This window comes from Lingula anatina, chromosome 4 (genome assembly GCF_051362555.1).
Source record: "Lingula anatina isolate TDL-2025a chromosome 4, LinAna3.0, whole genome shotgun sequence".
Taxonomy (NCBI): Eukaryota; Metazoa; Brachiopoda; class Lingulata; order Lingulida; family Lingulidae; genus Lingula; species Lingula anatina.
In genome coordinates this window covers 118379-133691 of record NC_141770.1, presented here as the reverse complement: position 1 = coordinate 133691, position 15313 = coordinate 118379, and the positions used below count along the sequence as shown (strand labels likewise).

General features: G+C 41.1%; 1 protein-coding gene across 3 annotated transcripts; it reads right to left on the bottom strand.

The window, feature by feature from the left end:
* Nucleotides 1-2376: 2376 nt before the first annotated feature.
* LOC106163443 (uncharacterized) lies at nucleotides 2377-13901 on the bottom strand. Of its 3 annotated transcripts, none has more exons than XM_087011828.1 (3): nucleotides 13344-13901; nucleotides 11595-13058; nucleotides 2377-5680 (listed from the first exon to the last, which is right to left on the bottom strand). In XM_087011828.1, exon 3 carries the CDS (start codon nucleotides 4860-4862, stop codon nucleotides 3960-3962), a length of 903 nt encoding a protein of 300 aa, XP_086867954.1. In that variant the 5' UTR covers nucleotides 4863-5680; nucleotides 11595-13058; nucleotides 13344-13901; the 3' UTR covers nucleotides 2377-3959. The 3 variants fall into 3 exon arrangements, with proteins under 3 accessions (XP_086867954.1, XP_013396478.2, XP_013396479.2); XM_013541024.2 differs by having other exon boundaries at nucleotides 12832-13058; XM_013541025.2 differs by lacking the exon at nucleotides 13344-13901 and having other exon boundaries at nucleotides 11595-13267.
* Between the last annotated feature and the right edge of the window lie 1412 nt (nucleotides 13902-15313).

Below are 15313 nucleotides of genomic sequence, written 5' to 3'. Positions count from 1 at the left end.
GATTTAGCGTTTATTTCTAAGAAATGCTGATGCATTACTCTGTCGCTTTACATTTGCTCTATTTATGTAGATGTGCTGCTTATTTACTTGTAAATTGTTTTCTCACCTTTGAAAGAGCTTCGATTCTAGTTGATACTGTTTCGACTTCAAAGGACCCGATGTGTGGACTTGTTGTACACATACAGTAAAAATATATAGATCTTAATTTTATCCAAACCCCCAGTGTTCTCTTGTGACCTTACCGATCTATTGCACCCGCCGTGATTCAAAATAAGTGGCTATTTAGACGGCTAAGTACAGCATTCTTGGTCATTATTGGGGTCATCATAAGTGGCTACTTGATGGCTAAGGACAGCATTCTTGGTCATTATTGGGGTTATCATAATTAAGTGGCTATTTAGACGGCTAAGGACAGCATTCCTGGTCATTATTGGGGTCATCATAAGTGGCTATTTAGACGGCTAAGGACAGCATTCTTGGTCATTATTGGGGTCATCATAAGTGGCTATTTAGACGGCTAAGGACAGCATTCCTGGTCATTATTGGGGTCATCATAAGTGGCTATTTAGACGGCTAAGGACAGCATTCCTGGTCATTATTGGGGTCATCATAAGTGGCTATTTAGACGGCTAAGGACAGCATTCCTGGTCATTATTGGGGTTATCATAAGTGGCTATTTGGACGGCTAAGGACAGCATTCCTGGTCATTATTGGGGTCATCATAAGTGGCTATTTGGACGGCTAAGGACAGCATTCCTGGTCATTATTGGGGTTATCATAAGTGGCTATTTGGACGGCTAAGGACAGCATTCCTGGTCATTATTGGGGTCATCATAAGTGGCTACTAGACGGCTAAGGACAGCATTCTTGGTCATTATTGGGGTTATCATAAGTGGCTACTAGACGGCTAAGGACAGCATTCTTGGTCATTATTGGGGTCATCATAAGTGGCTACTAGACGGCTAAGGACAGCATTCTTGGTCATTATTGGGGTCATCATAAGTGGCTACTAGACGGCTAAGGACAGCATTCCTGGTCATTATTGGGGTCATCATAAGTGGCTACTTGACGGCTAAGGACAGCATTCCTGGTCATTATTGGGGTCATCATAAGTGGCTACTAGACGGCTAAGGACAGCATTCTTGGTCATTATTGGGGTCATCATAAGTGGCTATTTGGACGGCTAAGGACAGCATTCCTGGTCATTATTGGGGTCATCATAAGTGGCTACTAGACGGCTAAGGACAGCATTCCTGGTCATTATTGGGGTCATCATAAGTGGCTATTTAGACGGCTAAGGACAGCATTCCTGGTCATTATTGGGGTTATCATAAGTGGCTATTTAGACGGCTAAGGACAGCATTCCTGGTCATTATTGGGGTCATCATAAGTGGCTATTTGGACGGCTAAGGACAGCATTCTTGGTCATTATTGGGGTCATCATAAGTGGCTATTTAGACGGCTAAGGACAGCATTCCTGGTCATTATTGGGGTCATCATAAGTGGCTATTTAGACGGCTAAGGACAGCATTCCTGGTCATTATTGGGGTCATCATAAGTGGCTATTTAGACGGCTAAGGACAGCATTCCTGGTCATTATTGGGGTCATCATAAGTGGCTATTTAGACGGCTAAGGACAGCATTCCTGGTCATTATTGGGGTCATCATAAGTGGCTATTTAGACGGCTAAGGACAGCATTCCTGGTCATTATTGGGGTCATCATAAGTGGCTATTTAGACGGCTAAGGACAGCATTCCTGGTCATTATTGGGGTCATCATAAGTGGCTATTTAGACGGCTAAGGACAGCATTCCTGGTCATTATTGGGGTCATCATAAGTGGCTATTTAGACGGCTAAGGACAGCATTCTTGGTCATTATTGGGGTCATCATAAGTGGCTACTAGACGGCTAAGGACAGCATTCCTGGTCATTATTGGGGTCATCATAAGTGGCTACTAGACGGCTAAGGACAGCATTCCTGGTCATTATTGGGGTTATCATAAGTGGCTACTAGACGGCTAAGGACAGCATTCTTGGTCATTATTGGGGTCATCATAAGTGGCTATTTAGACGGCTAAGGACAGCATTCCTGGTCATTATTGGGGTCATCATAAGTGGCTACTAGACGGCTAAGGACAGCATTCTTGGTCATTATTGGGGTTATCATAAGTGGCTACTAGACGGCTAAGGACAGCATTCCTGGTCATTATTGGGGTCATCATAAGTGGCTACTAGACGGCTAAGGACAGCATTCCTGGTCATTATTGGGGTCATCATAAGTGGCTACTAGACGGCTAAGGACAGCATTCCTGGTCATTATTGGGGTCATCATAAGTGGCTACTAGACGGCTAAGGGCAGCATTCTTGGTCATTATTGGGGTCATCATTGTTGTTTTGGACACCACGTAGATAGCATTGCAGCTATGAAGTCCGAGCTTTTATTTGGCCACACCGTGAAATATAATGTAAATTATTATGGATAGATTTGAGCTATCAAAACCGTAAGTTCGAATCATTTTTTCCATCTGGTATACACGTGTACCTGTAACAAACGCAATGAACAGTCCACTAGTCTAACTAAGATTTGACAAGATTGTTCAGACTGGTTTATTAAAAAAATAATAATAAATAAAGCACCACGCAAAGTTGTAGCGCACAGAGCTCTGTGAGTTGTCCAACTCATGTGTATTTTATACCCATATATCATATAAAACATTCAACCAATACTTATATCAACACGTATAAAAATATCAGCAAACAACGTCCTCTGGTCTGTTATAAATTCCTGGTCAGAATATGACATTGTTGTCCAATGTTACTAATACAACATACCATAATTATCCTTTGATAAGTTAAAACAATTATACAGTTACACGTGACTTCAAAGAGATTCTGTCATAACATGGAGGTGGGTTGACCATGGAATAAACACGTGTATATATGTCATGGGTAACCTGGGTAAAATAAGTAGCATATACCTGCTGTACATGTCAGATAATGATAGGAAGGGCCCCTTACAACATATGGTTAATACATATATGTTTATAACGGTTGATATGCCGTTCCTAGAACATTAAATGTTACTATGAGTGCGCAATCATCAGAACGCTGGGCATACACCTTGATATTAAAGGTAAACGGTGCCTATGTTAACACATTTCAAAAATATATTATATTGATTGTATTAGAAATTACTTGAGCAAAGGAGGTCGTACACAGCACAATATGTCAGCACAATATACACTACAAAGTTGGGATCGGGATTGCCTGTACCTTAATGAAGTCTTATGTAGGAAAAAAATTATATATACGTAATTATATATATATATATATATATATATATATATATATATATATATATATATATATACTGTATAGTGAACAATATTTTGATATTATATTTAAAGCGTATTTTTAGGGAAAATACGCCGTGTCTATGTTCCACACTTAACAAGAAAATTGCCCTTTTTAATGAAAACGGTGAGCACAGTTTAAACAAGTTGAACATTAATACAGTAAATGACAGAAATGGCTAAATATGTCATGTCTTGAGAACTGCGCCACATGTCGGAACAACTGGTAAATCCATCAGAATCCTAAAGCACTGAATTTCAATGAATGGAACTATTTGGTTATTATTGGTCAAATTCTTAAGTTTTTAAGTGTATTTTTAACAATAATAAATATATTATAAAAACCTACAGCCTATATTTGGAATTGACTTGCTTCTTCATGGAATACAGTGTAAATATTAAAACACTAAACCTAACGCTTCCCTGCTGGATCTACCTAATTTGACAACTGACAAGAACTGAGACCATTTAACATGGAGAAGTGGACAGGATGAGAACACTGATATAATAAGATACATTTCATAGAAAAGTTTTAATATTCTTAATTGAAAGTAGGGCTGATCCTACTTTTTGTCAAGCGTGCTCTATTTCTATGTACAGGTCCACTATTCAGGACACACCTGCTGACTCATGTCTCGCACCAGGCGTGACGCCACTGCCGGGGGGATAAAAGTGGCCTCTTGGTTCTCAGCATCGAAGTCCACGTTCTGCCAGCGCGTGTAGTGGACACCGTTCCACCTGGCCAGGTTTTCAAAATGCCAACTGACCCCGTGACCTTTGGGGTACAACTCAATGACCCCTGACCCCGGCGTCATGAAGACCGTGAATGCCAATGCAGCACCATGCATGGCAATCAGGATGTCTGTCGCTGAGACTAGCTGTAGCTGGTTGGCAATAGTAAGTTTATCTAATTGAATTCCACTGATGTTGAAGCTTGGAAATGTTTTTTGTAAATGGTTTAAAAGTTCTCCTTCATTGGCAATCTTTCTTGTTACGCGCCCCGAGGGATTTCGGGGATGCGCCACGTAGTCATGCCGCCATATGAAGAGGACATTCAGTTTGCTGGTCTTGCAGGCCTGGCTGTGCTGTGGCCTCACACCGTGGCGATGAAGCATGGTTTCTCTGAACGGTCTCACAAACGGGAGATGAGGCATATGTCGGCGCAGCATGGGACTTTGATTGGACTGCATTCCCCAAACCACTGTCTTAAACAAGGTCACATTGTGGAGGTCAGTAAGCCGCAACATTTTCCCAAATACTGTGTTCCACATCCCATCAAATGCACCCCAGGGATGAGAGTCAAGCAATAAAACTTTCACTTCAGTACACGATTTGCCGAAGAAATTTTGCAGGAGAAAGGCATTGTACATATCGACGATGGCCCAATATGCATTGGCGTAACCAAACCTGGTGACAATTATGGTCATTTTAGACTCACGAGGGATGATGGCGTATTTGTCAAGAGAGGTGTCTGTCGTCATTGTCTTTTGGAGCCACATACGCTTCATCTGAGTTTCATTGAATACTGCTGTTAATGTTCCAGATCAAAGTATCTGGAAAAATCCTTTCTTTATACTGATAAACTCATTCTCTTCCTTTTGATGTGGTACTCTATCTGGAGCAATACCTGCAACGGACCACTCTTTTGATCTTTTTCTGTCAACAATGACATTGCGGAGAAGCGCAAACTTATCTCTGTAAGCTATTAGATGTCCATCACACATAGAAACCTTCTTCCAGTTCCAGTAACCGAACACTGTATCTTGTGGGTCTTTGAACGGTCCGCAATGGGAGAAGTTTGGGTCGCTAGCAGGTAGTCCTGAAGACCTATTTTCACCATGGGCGGCCCTGTGCGTCTGCCCGGGAGTGCGTGCACAGTCCAAGCATCCTTTTGAATATTCTCTCACAGGTGCGTGGCTGATCTTCCATAAAACAACTCCTAATCCAAGGATATAGTTCACCATACCAGCAATCATAAGATACAAACATTTCTCTTTAAAAAGTACCATACTGCACTTGTATGTAGAGCTGCTCTCTTCCGCTATTGCTGTCCTCTAGACCCAACGCACACAATACAGCTGATACGCTCACCGCAGATCAGAAAACTCATGGAGGATCTGACACTGTGGCATTTAATGAAATATCTTTGAATCGATATCGCTCTTCGGTTGAAGTAATTATTACACTAAGTGTGCATCACCGGGCGTGAAGCACCTGTTGGCTGACCAGGTCACGTGATCAGGTCACGCGCGGCTGAGGACGGCTGCACAGACACCTGGACGGCGGTCAGTCAGGCATGCTGGCGTCTGGGAGAGACCACCTGGATCTGGAACACAAGCACCTGCTGGTTAGATAGTAGTCCAAAGTCTATTGCGATGGGGGAGGGGAGTGTCGGCCATTTTATCAGAAACTTCTGATCAGCTGACGTATCTTGACATGAAGGGGGTGAAGGAGATTGAGCAAAGATTATCATAAACCATACGTCACTGAGCAATCTAGAATGTCACTGATTTTTTAAAAAAATTGGATTATCGTACTTCTACCAATATCAGAAGGACATAGTAACTGAGAAAATGTACTTGTACCTAATAAATAAATAAACAAATTAGTTAATTAATTAATTGCAAAAATGTAAAAAAAAAGTCTGGTTAATCTTTGATGTGTGTGTGGAGTGTGATCAGTGTAGATCCAGTTATTATATATCGATATGTGTCTAGATCAGATGTCGACTGTATCCTTAATCAAGCTGAACATGTCTAATAAGCGTGCTGATTAAATTATATTTCTCTCTTGTCTCTTTCCGTCCGTATAATTGGCTCAGGCTCAACTTTCATCGCAAATAAGACGGGTCAAGTAGCGTGGCTTCATTCCTCACGTCACTACTCGTTCTCAGTCTTCGGAAAATTGCTTATTAAGTTAATTGACATTAAGTTGGGCGCCGCTTATCCCTGGGACTTTGTTCTCATATCAGACTGCAAATTTTCCCGAGCTGATAGCAATGATATAAGGAAGGATTATAATAATAATATAAGATTAGATGAAGAAGAAGAAGAAATCAACGCCGGCAAAAACACAACCTCCCTTGTTGGAGATAATAAACCGACTGCCAGATCTCCGCCATATGATCTGCTTACATCTCCCCAGCAGCTCCAATTTGTCTTCTTATTTCTTGCCACTTGAATCTAGATGAAACATCACCAGAGTGTCATCAATCAGACTGCCTTGCCTTCTTGAAGACTGCCACCACTTTCCTAATATCCTTATCTGCTGGATTAATCCATTAGACATAGAACACACCGCAGGCGCTGATAGGTTGGCGCTTTGAGAGCGTCTTTGAAGAAATCAATAAGGCCTGAGATGTGATACTGTTAGTGCATATTGAGACCTTTGTCGTTACATAAATGAACACGGTGATGCAAAGTAGCTTCTTTGAAAACGCCACAATCCAAAGTTGTCGGTGGCTTACACACAGTTTCCATTAAAGCTGTCTACTCGGTTAAAACACAAATATCAGACAAACTCTGAACACCAGGCTGGGGACTACCATGGCCCATAGGAGCCTATGCGTGCGTCTTTTAGACGCCCCTTTACATGCGAAAACGACAAGGCCTATGCCGAGTTCGTCTTTTACTACAGAGCTTTGAGAGCCGAAAATGGCATGGCTGTGTCTCTTTCGCCACTTACTGAACTCCAGAGATGCGAGATTGACACGACCCATGTCGCGTTTGTCTCTCAAAAGACACTGTTATAAAACATGAAATAGGCATTACGTGTGATTTTCGCAGCTGAATAAGTAGACCCTTATAAACGAAGTTGACGTGACCTTAGAGTCATGTCGCTTTCAACTTTTACAAACCTCCAACAAAATCTATCTCCACACAGACGCGCGCGACATGTACTATTGGACATGGGTCAGTTGAAAGCGACATTAACCTAAATGGCTCATGTTACTTTCAGCCAATTAATTTGAAACAGAAGGACCGTCTTAAAACCCTTTATATTTGAATCCTTGAAAATAAAAATATGAGGCCATATAATTGTTACAAGCAATTAGCCACACTGTTATCTAGATAGCACTAAATAATGATGGGATTCAAATGAAAAAAATGTTTTGGGACAGCACAAAACTGTTTCAAATTAATTGGATTTGACATATAAGAGTTGGCTGAAAGTAACATGAGCCTTTTAGGTTAATAGGGTTTCAACTGACCCATGTCCAATAGTACATATCGCGCGCGTCTGTGTGGAGATAGATTTTGTTGGAGGTTTGTAAGAGTTGAAAGCGACATGACTCTCAAGTTACGTCAACTTCGTTTATAAGGGTCTACTTATTCAGCTGCGAAAATCACACGTTATGCCTATTTCATGTTTTATAACAGTGTCATTTGAGAGACGAACGCGACATGGGTCGTGTCAATCTCGCTGTGGAGTTCAGTAAGTGGTGAAAGAGACACAGCCATGTCATTTTCGGCTCTCAAAGCTCTGTAGTAAAAGACGAACTCGGCATAGGCCTTGTCGTTTTCGCATGTATAGGGGCGTCTAAAAGACGCACGCGTAGGCTCCTATGGGCCATGGTAGGGGACAACACTTTCTGGTCGCGCCCAGTGAGACTTACGCTTCTAGATTACAGTAACAGAGCCATTTAGAGAAAGAAGGTCAGCCGTACGAATCTCATCGTAGACAAATGAGAGAAAAATCATTTCTAATAATAAAACAGTCTTTGCGATTTGTGTGATGGGAATATGAGCAGTATTGTTTGTTTATTCAATTAAAACAATTACGGCATGTGTTTACTTTCTCACGTGATCAACGTGTTCCCTTGGCCTCTGTGTCAGGTACCTGGTGCTGCTTACTAATAATGGTGAACATCTCGACAGTGTCCATTGGATGGGCAGGGGGTGGCGGTGGGGTGTGGGTGTGGGGGGTGGGGGGTGGGGGTGGCGGTGGGGTGGCGGTAGAGTGTGGGGGTGGGGGGTGGGGGTGGCGGTGGAGTGTGGGGGTGGCGGTGGGGTGTGGGGAGTGGGGGTGGAATGTGGGGGTGTGGGGGTGGCGGTGGAGTGTGGGGGGTGGCGGTGGAGTGGTGGTGGCGGTGGAGTGTGGGGAGTGAGGGTGGAATGTGGGGGTGTGGGGGGTGGCGGTGGAGTGTGGGGGGGTGGCGGTGGGGTGTATACAGATGGAGCATCACGCACTCGCTATTATTGTAATTACATGCATTTCAGTTGTAAAATTCTGCAAGAATTCAAGATTAGTTTTATTTTCAACCCTAGATCTAGATAAGCTTATCGGCATTTGTGAGAGTCCAAAGCCACAAGGCAATACTTTCTTAAGTACCATTAAACCGTCCTTGAAATCTTTCTTTTCACAGACACATCAAGAGTGACAAATAGGCAAATATCTAAAGACATCAATAACTATTGGGCTTGACGGCCGTCATTTTCATCGGAAAGAAACATGATTTATTACGAAAATATGGTGCAAGTATCTCATATCGGTGATTAGGCTGAACTTCAGTTTCTTTGACAGAAGAAAGCATAAGGGAGGAAATCGCATATCGATGTGAGGACACTGTATACGGCGTATCCACACTGTACATAGCATAACCTTGGAGTGGGAGATACGGGGAACGCTGGACAGAAACCTTTTACAGTTATTCACCTCAGGTATATAGTTGATGTAGGGCCGTTGACTACTGTTTCACCCAATACCGTTCATATATGTCAACGATATAGCGGACTTTTTTGGGCGTCGTAGTATTACAAATATTGCTAGAAACCTTGTGATTTATCTTCTTTAGAAACGTCTACTGCTTAAAGTATTGGCCATAAATACAGCAATTAGCACATATCTACCAGTGTTAAATCAAGATTGTTTTACGAAATGCAGTTGGGTCATACATATGTATAGACTGAGCTTTTTGATAAGAAAAAAATCCAAAGGATCTGATACACGTAACGACACCAATACTTTCATGAAGCAAGCTGAGAACATTAACTTGTGGTTTTGCAACCATCTCTACTAGCTGCGAACAGTAACAGAAAACTGTTGATAAAGAGAGGCGTATGAATTAAATTAAGAGACAGGAAGATAAAAATGTATCCACTAACCTCAGTATCTCGATACATTGGATATACCAGTTTGTAGCGTCAATATTCAACTGTCAAACTATGCTATTAATTTGTCCAGTGAAAACTAGGCTGTGTGTGTGTCCACGCCATCCTTCCTAGCTCACTCTGTCACTATCAATCAGAGGTCTGTAGGGGGCTCACCAGATGGCGCCAGCGAGGGACTGTTGATTTTTATACATGTAACACCTGTTCGTGTGCAATACGATCTTCATAACGGTTTTGTGGAATATCGACAAGTATCGCTGTATCTTGGCGAAGAATATTGTCAACTGATAATCGATTTGTTTGTTCGAGGCCGTCCAGAGACTAATATTTCCAAGATAGCTGTTTGCTCTTTCAAACAACCTTTATTTGCTTCACTGGATCCAGCTCTATTTGTTAAGATTTTCACACAACACACAGATGCAAGTGCCTGGTTGATGGGGAGCGCGATTATAAGTCTTTCGTTTGCCAGTTAAACCTGCAACCTTTCACTGGTCACTTAAAAGCGTGCTATACCTCCGTTTTCCCGCCTCGTGGGTAAAGTGCTGACCGTTAGAGGGCGTTAAGGATTTTGCCTCCGGAAAGAGACCCTTGAGTCGTTTTAGTGAAAACAGTCGATGGCACGACTTGAATACACCCTCTCTCTCTCTCTCTCTCTCTCTTTGGAGGCATGACGTGCGGAGAACAATTGCAATAAGGAGCTGCATGACACATGGTATAGTGGCACCCAGTTTCATGACACACAGTTCCGTGACACACAGTTTCATGACACACGGTATCGTGAATGTATCTAATATTAAAAAAAACGTGAACAACATTCCCTGGCCATCTGTCTCATAGTAATGACCATTACAGAAATTGATACGTCAGCAGTAATGAACATTATCTGAGATGTCGATGATTAACGAGCCTGCAATCACGGCAATGGCTCATTTTAACGCTATGTCATCCACTTGACTACAAATATTCAATCCTCGCTACGATCATTAACTTTTTAATGGTCTTTTACGTCTCCCGGTGGCACACCTCGGAGATCTGCGCTAATTGTGAGACCTGACTATAAGAAAGCAAAGCATGGGTAATACTGTCACTGATTGTGAGACCTGACTATAAGAAAGCAAAGCATGGGGAATACTGTCACTGATTGTGAGACCTGACTATAAGAAAGCAAAGCATGGGCAATACTGTCACTGATTGTGAGACGTGACTATAAGAAAACTGTCACTGATTGTGAGACGTGACTATAAGAAAGCAAAGCATGGGTAATACTGTCACTGATTGTGAGACCTGACTATAAGAAAGCAAAGCATGGGTAATACTGTCACTGATTGTGAGACCTGACTATAAGAAAGCAAAGCATGGGTAATACTGTCACTGATTGTGAGACGTGACTATAAGAAAACAAAGCATGGGTAATACTGTCACTGATTGGGCTTGATTTTTCTGTTCATTTTGGGGGTAGGCGGAGAAGATAAAAAGCGCAACATAAGAAACAATCAGTGATGTAGCTAACACTAATAATCTTAGCTATTCTCTAGTTAAAGAATTGTATACCGTAGAGAGATGCAGTAAACTCTAGCTAATACTAATAATCTTAGCTATTCTCTAGTTAAAGAATTGTATACCGTAGAGAGATCCAGTAAACTCACACAAGTACGATGTGTGGTTTCCATATACCTTTTCGGGAAAAAAAAAAAAACTTTTCAGACTCAGCTCGTATTCTTTTGAAATGTTACACATCATTGATGTTGTCTACAAATGTGCTGGCATCTACACACAATATGAGTACCGTAAATAACGGATATTTTGAACGATCTCCATAATTCAATAGCATTTAATCTATACTGCAAGTTTCAATTTGTCGTAATTTTCAGAGGCATAACCATCTTCTTTTCACATGTTGTCATACCTAGAATTTGCCATGACGGTAGGCGTGTGTGTGTGTGTGTGTGTGTGTGTGTGTGTGTGTGTGTGCACAACGCAACCCACATCTTCTGGAACCTGCATATATATTTTACAAAGACACGTATAAGCAATTAAAGCTGAAAATTTCATCCCAACATATCTCGAGAATTTTTTAAAATCTTAGGTGTCGGGCCCGTGCATACAGTAGCTTAACGAGGTGTCTCTCACCTTGCTCCAGTGCTCCTAACTTGTGGAATAGCTTCTGTGTGAGGCACGTCCACATGTGGCGTAATCCAACACAAAATAAAACAATTCTAATCTCATTACCAAGTATCGAGCTGTGTTATTTTGTGCTGGCTTCAGTGGCGGTGTTAGGAGGAAGCTGTTCTCTGTTCTTCCACTCAAGAGCGGCCCCCAAGATATGTGCACACGCCTCGACAGTACTTGGTTATATAGTGCAACCAAACCTCTGCCATTGATTTTCTATGTCGAGTCTATACTGGTAGTCGTCTTCATCGAGATATTAACAGTTCGAACAGTACCGTTTATTTGTTTGTTTGTTTTGGTTATTGGAGAAAGTGTTGACAAATGCTGAAAATAGTCCAAATCATGCCTCAGTCATACAAAACGCTGAGTACCCTTCTACCTAATCAATAGCAACGCATTCTGTGGAAAGAAGCTATTAAAAAACAAGCAGATAATAAACATTGCGTCTCCTGTTGCGTAAAGAGAAAATTGTCCTTCTTTCATCGACTTGAATGACACTGTGTGTGTGTCGATCGAAAGTTAAAAGGCAACATCAATTTAGTAGAATAACACGAAGGCAATAGAGAGAATACCCCGGGTTACACGCCGCAGTTAGCGATGTTTTCTCCTGGGGAAGTTCTTTCATCAGTTGTTAGAGACAGGAATGAATTATTATGTTAACTCCTCGTTACAAGGAAGGATAATCGTTTCTATTCAGATTGTGGGGATACAATAGAAAGCTATGGATTTTCACTCGACGCTTCTCGTATCCGTGGATTGAGGCGAACTTTAAATGATAAGATGCCACTTTAAGAGTTGAGTTCAGGCTTCATAAAAAAAAAAAAAATTCGAATTTAAGTAATTATGAAGCGTTGTGCGTAATCAGTGCAAACAATTTCCTACTTTATGTTGTCATATTTACCTTTTATTATATTGTATCGTATTTTACTGAGGTTGTACTTAAATCTATCACAGCAGTGTTGTCGATTACAGTACACTATCAATATCTATCTGCAAACACTTGGATACGATTGTGAACGTCAGTAACACACATGTATGTGAGAACATTTCATTGATGTATAAGAAACATTGCGATATCAGTTTTATCAGCGCATGCCTGCAATTCAGTTATTAATTAAAGTGTGGTTAGCAAACTAAATGTAAAATCGTCGAGGAGTAATACACACGACTGCACGAGGCAGACGTTTTGTTAACTTACTGTAAGGGATCAGCTGGCAGGACAGGGAGGTCTGGAACAGTCCAGTCTTAGATATATATCCTTATCATAAAGATTTCATTAAGTCAATTCAAACGCAAGCGTCAGGCTTATATTCCTAAAATAGCTTCATATGCTGCATTCTTCATGTTGCCTGGGAGAGAATAGACGTTAGAACGTACGGCAGCAGCCGCCATGAAGACACTTGATAGCGCCACTCCACTCCAGATCTGAAGGGGAAAAAATCCATGTCAGAATACGTTCAGTAGGCAAGGTAAAAAACTGCACCAGTGCATTAAAAAAAGAATAAAAAACAGACAAATGGGGTTGCACAAAGACCAATATTTTCATCATCTCCAATATCACGTGTGTAATCGATTTATTGCGTTATTGATCCCGCTGGCTAATTGAACAAAGTCAGCGCAGTCACCGTGAAACCGACGACTGCTGTGAGGGGCGTAAGGACATTGATTTCTCGATTGCTATAAATTATTAATTTGAGAACTCTTTCTCACCTTCTAAATAAATGAGTAAATGAAGTGTTGGTCTATCCCATGTCACCGGACGCTCTAGGGTGTTCTATTGCAGCGGCTAAAAGGCTTTGCATGTACAGCACGAGTCATACGAGGTACAGATAACGACACTGGATTCTGGAAAAATTCGGTGTGATCAGCAGATACCTGAGGCTGTATCGATTATTTTCTCTAATTCTGGGTTTGTGAATTTAAAGCGGCACAATATGGGAATTTATCTGTATCACCTTATTGCTTCATTATAGAAATCAAATATACATTAGTTCTTTGAGCTATACCCCTTAACACACACACACACACACACACACACACAGAGAGAGAGAGAGAGAGAGAGAGATGGGGGAGAGAGAGAGGGGAGGCTGACTACCCATAGTAAGCTAAGCTAGACATGCGAGCTCCGTTATGAAGGTATACATTTATCAGGCTGTTTCTGTTCTTATGTGTAGTACATCTGATATTTAAATAGCTAATTACAACTTCTCTTTATTTCCCTGAAAAAAACCCTTCATGAAGAGATCTGACATTGCTAAAACGCCGTCAGTAGCGGCTACAAGTACGTCAAATAATCGCCGCTGAAAACATTTCTCAAACATTTCTGGGCCTTGCATGTCGTCCAAATCAATGATCATTACATTCTTCAAATAGAATTATTTTTTCTGCACAGAAAATAATCGAATCATACCCAAAAATTTCGCAAATGATCATGAAAGCGTGATTAAGCTCTTGTTTTTGAGTTGTTTTGATGAAAAAGTATATTGAAATTAGGCACGTAAGATCGAAATATAACGATTTTCTCAGGAAAAAAATGCTATTGAAAGATAAACAGATTGATTATGTATATTGTACCATTATAGAACACCTGTGTTGTAAAATTTAGTCTCACCAACCAAAACATAGAATAACACCGAATACGGAAGTCATTTCTGTTGAAAGGCACACGTGCACTCCCTTTGTACTCCGTTAAAAATTCATACAGCGTGCTTTTGGCAACTATTGCTTGCATTGATCAAATATTTTAATATGCGAATTTGTTTAAGTAGAAAACAAAGTATTTTATGTCAATATATTTACTGTAGTACAAAAGGCGACTTGTATGCTTTAGACCTGTCTATAAGTAACATATGACATAGCATGACACTCCAGCTAAACCACTGGAAGACGACTTGTATGCTTTAGACCACTCCATGAGTAACATATGACATAGCATGACATTCCAGCTAAACCAATGGAAGACGACTTGTATGCTTTAGACCACTCCATGAGTAACATATGACATAGTATGACATTCCAGCTAAACCAATGGAAGACGACTTGTATGCTTTAGACCACTCCATGAGTAACATATGACATAGCATGACATTCCAGCTAAACCAGTGGAAGACGACTTGTATTCTTTAGACCACTCCATGAGTAACATATGACATAGCATGACATTCCAGCTAAACCAGTGGAAGACGACTTGTATTCTTTAGACCACTCCATGAGTAACATATGACATAGCATGACATTCCAGCTAAACCAGTGGAAGACGACTTGTATTCTTTAGACCACTCTACGAGTAACATATGACATAGCATGACATTCCAGCTAAACCAGTGGAAGAGACCATCGGACCGTTAACTAGAAATCACGCTCGACAAATTAAAAAATTCTAATCAATGGCAAATGAAAGAACTGGTTATTTTGACATGAAGCTCTTTGTGAAACATATCAAAATCGCAATCAGTACTATTTCGAGCCAATAATTCACAGTTTATATCTTAACCGATGATGCCACTTACGTCACAGCGCAACTGGCGTCTTTTACATACCCTCCCGTATTTTCCATACCCTCCTTTGGAGACGTCTTTTCCATACCCTCCCTTGCAGACGTTGCTACATGGTAACTTACACTATAGAGACGGGATGAGATACGGCAGCCCACGTTGTAAGAGTTATTTCATGTGTGGCTG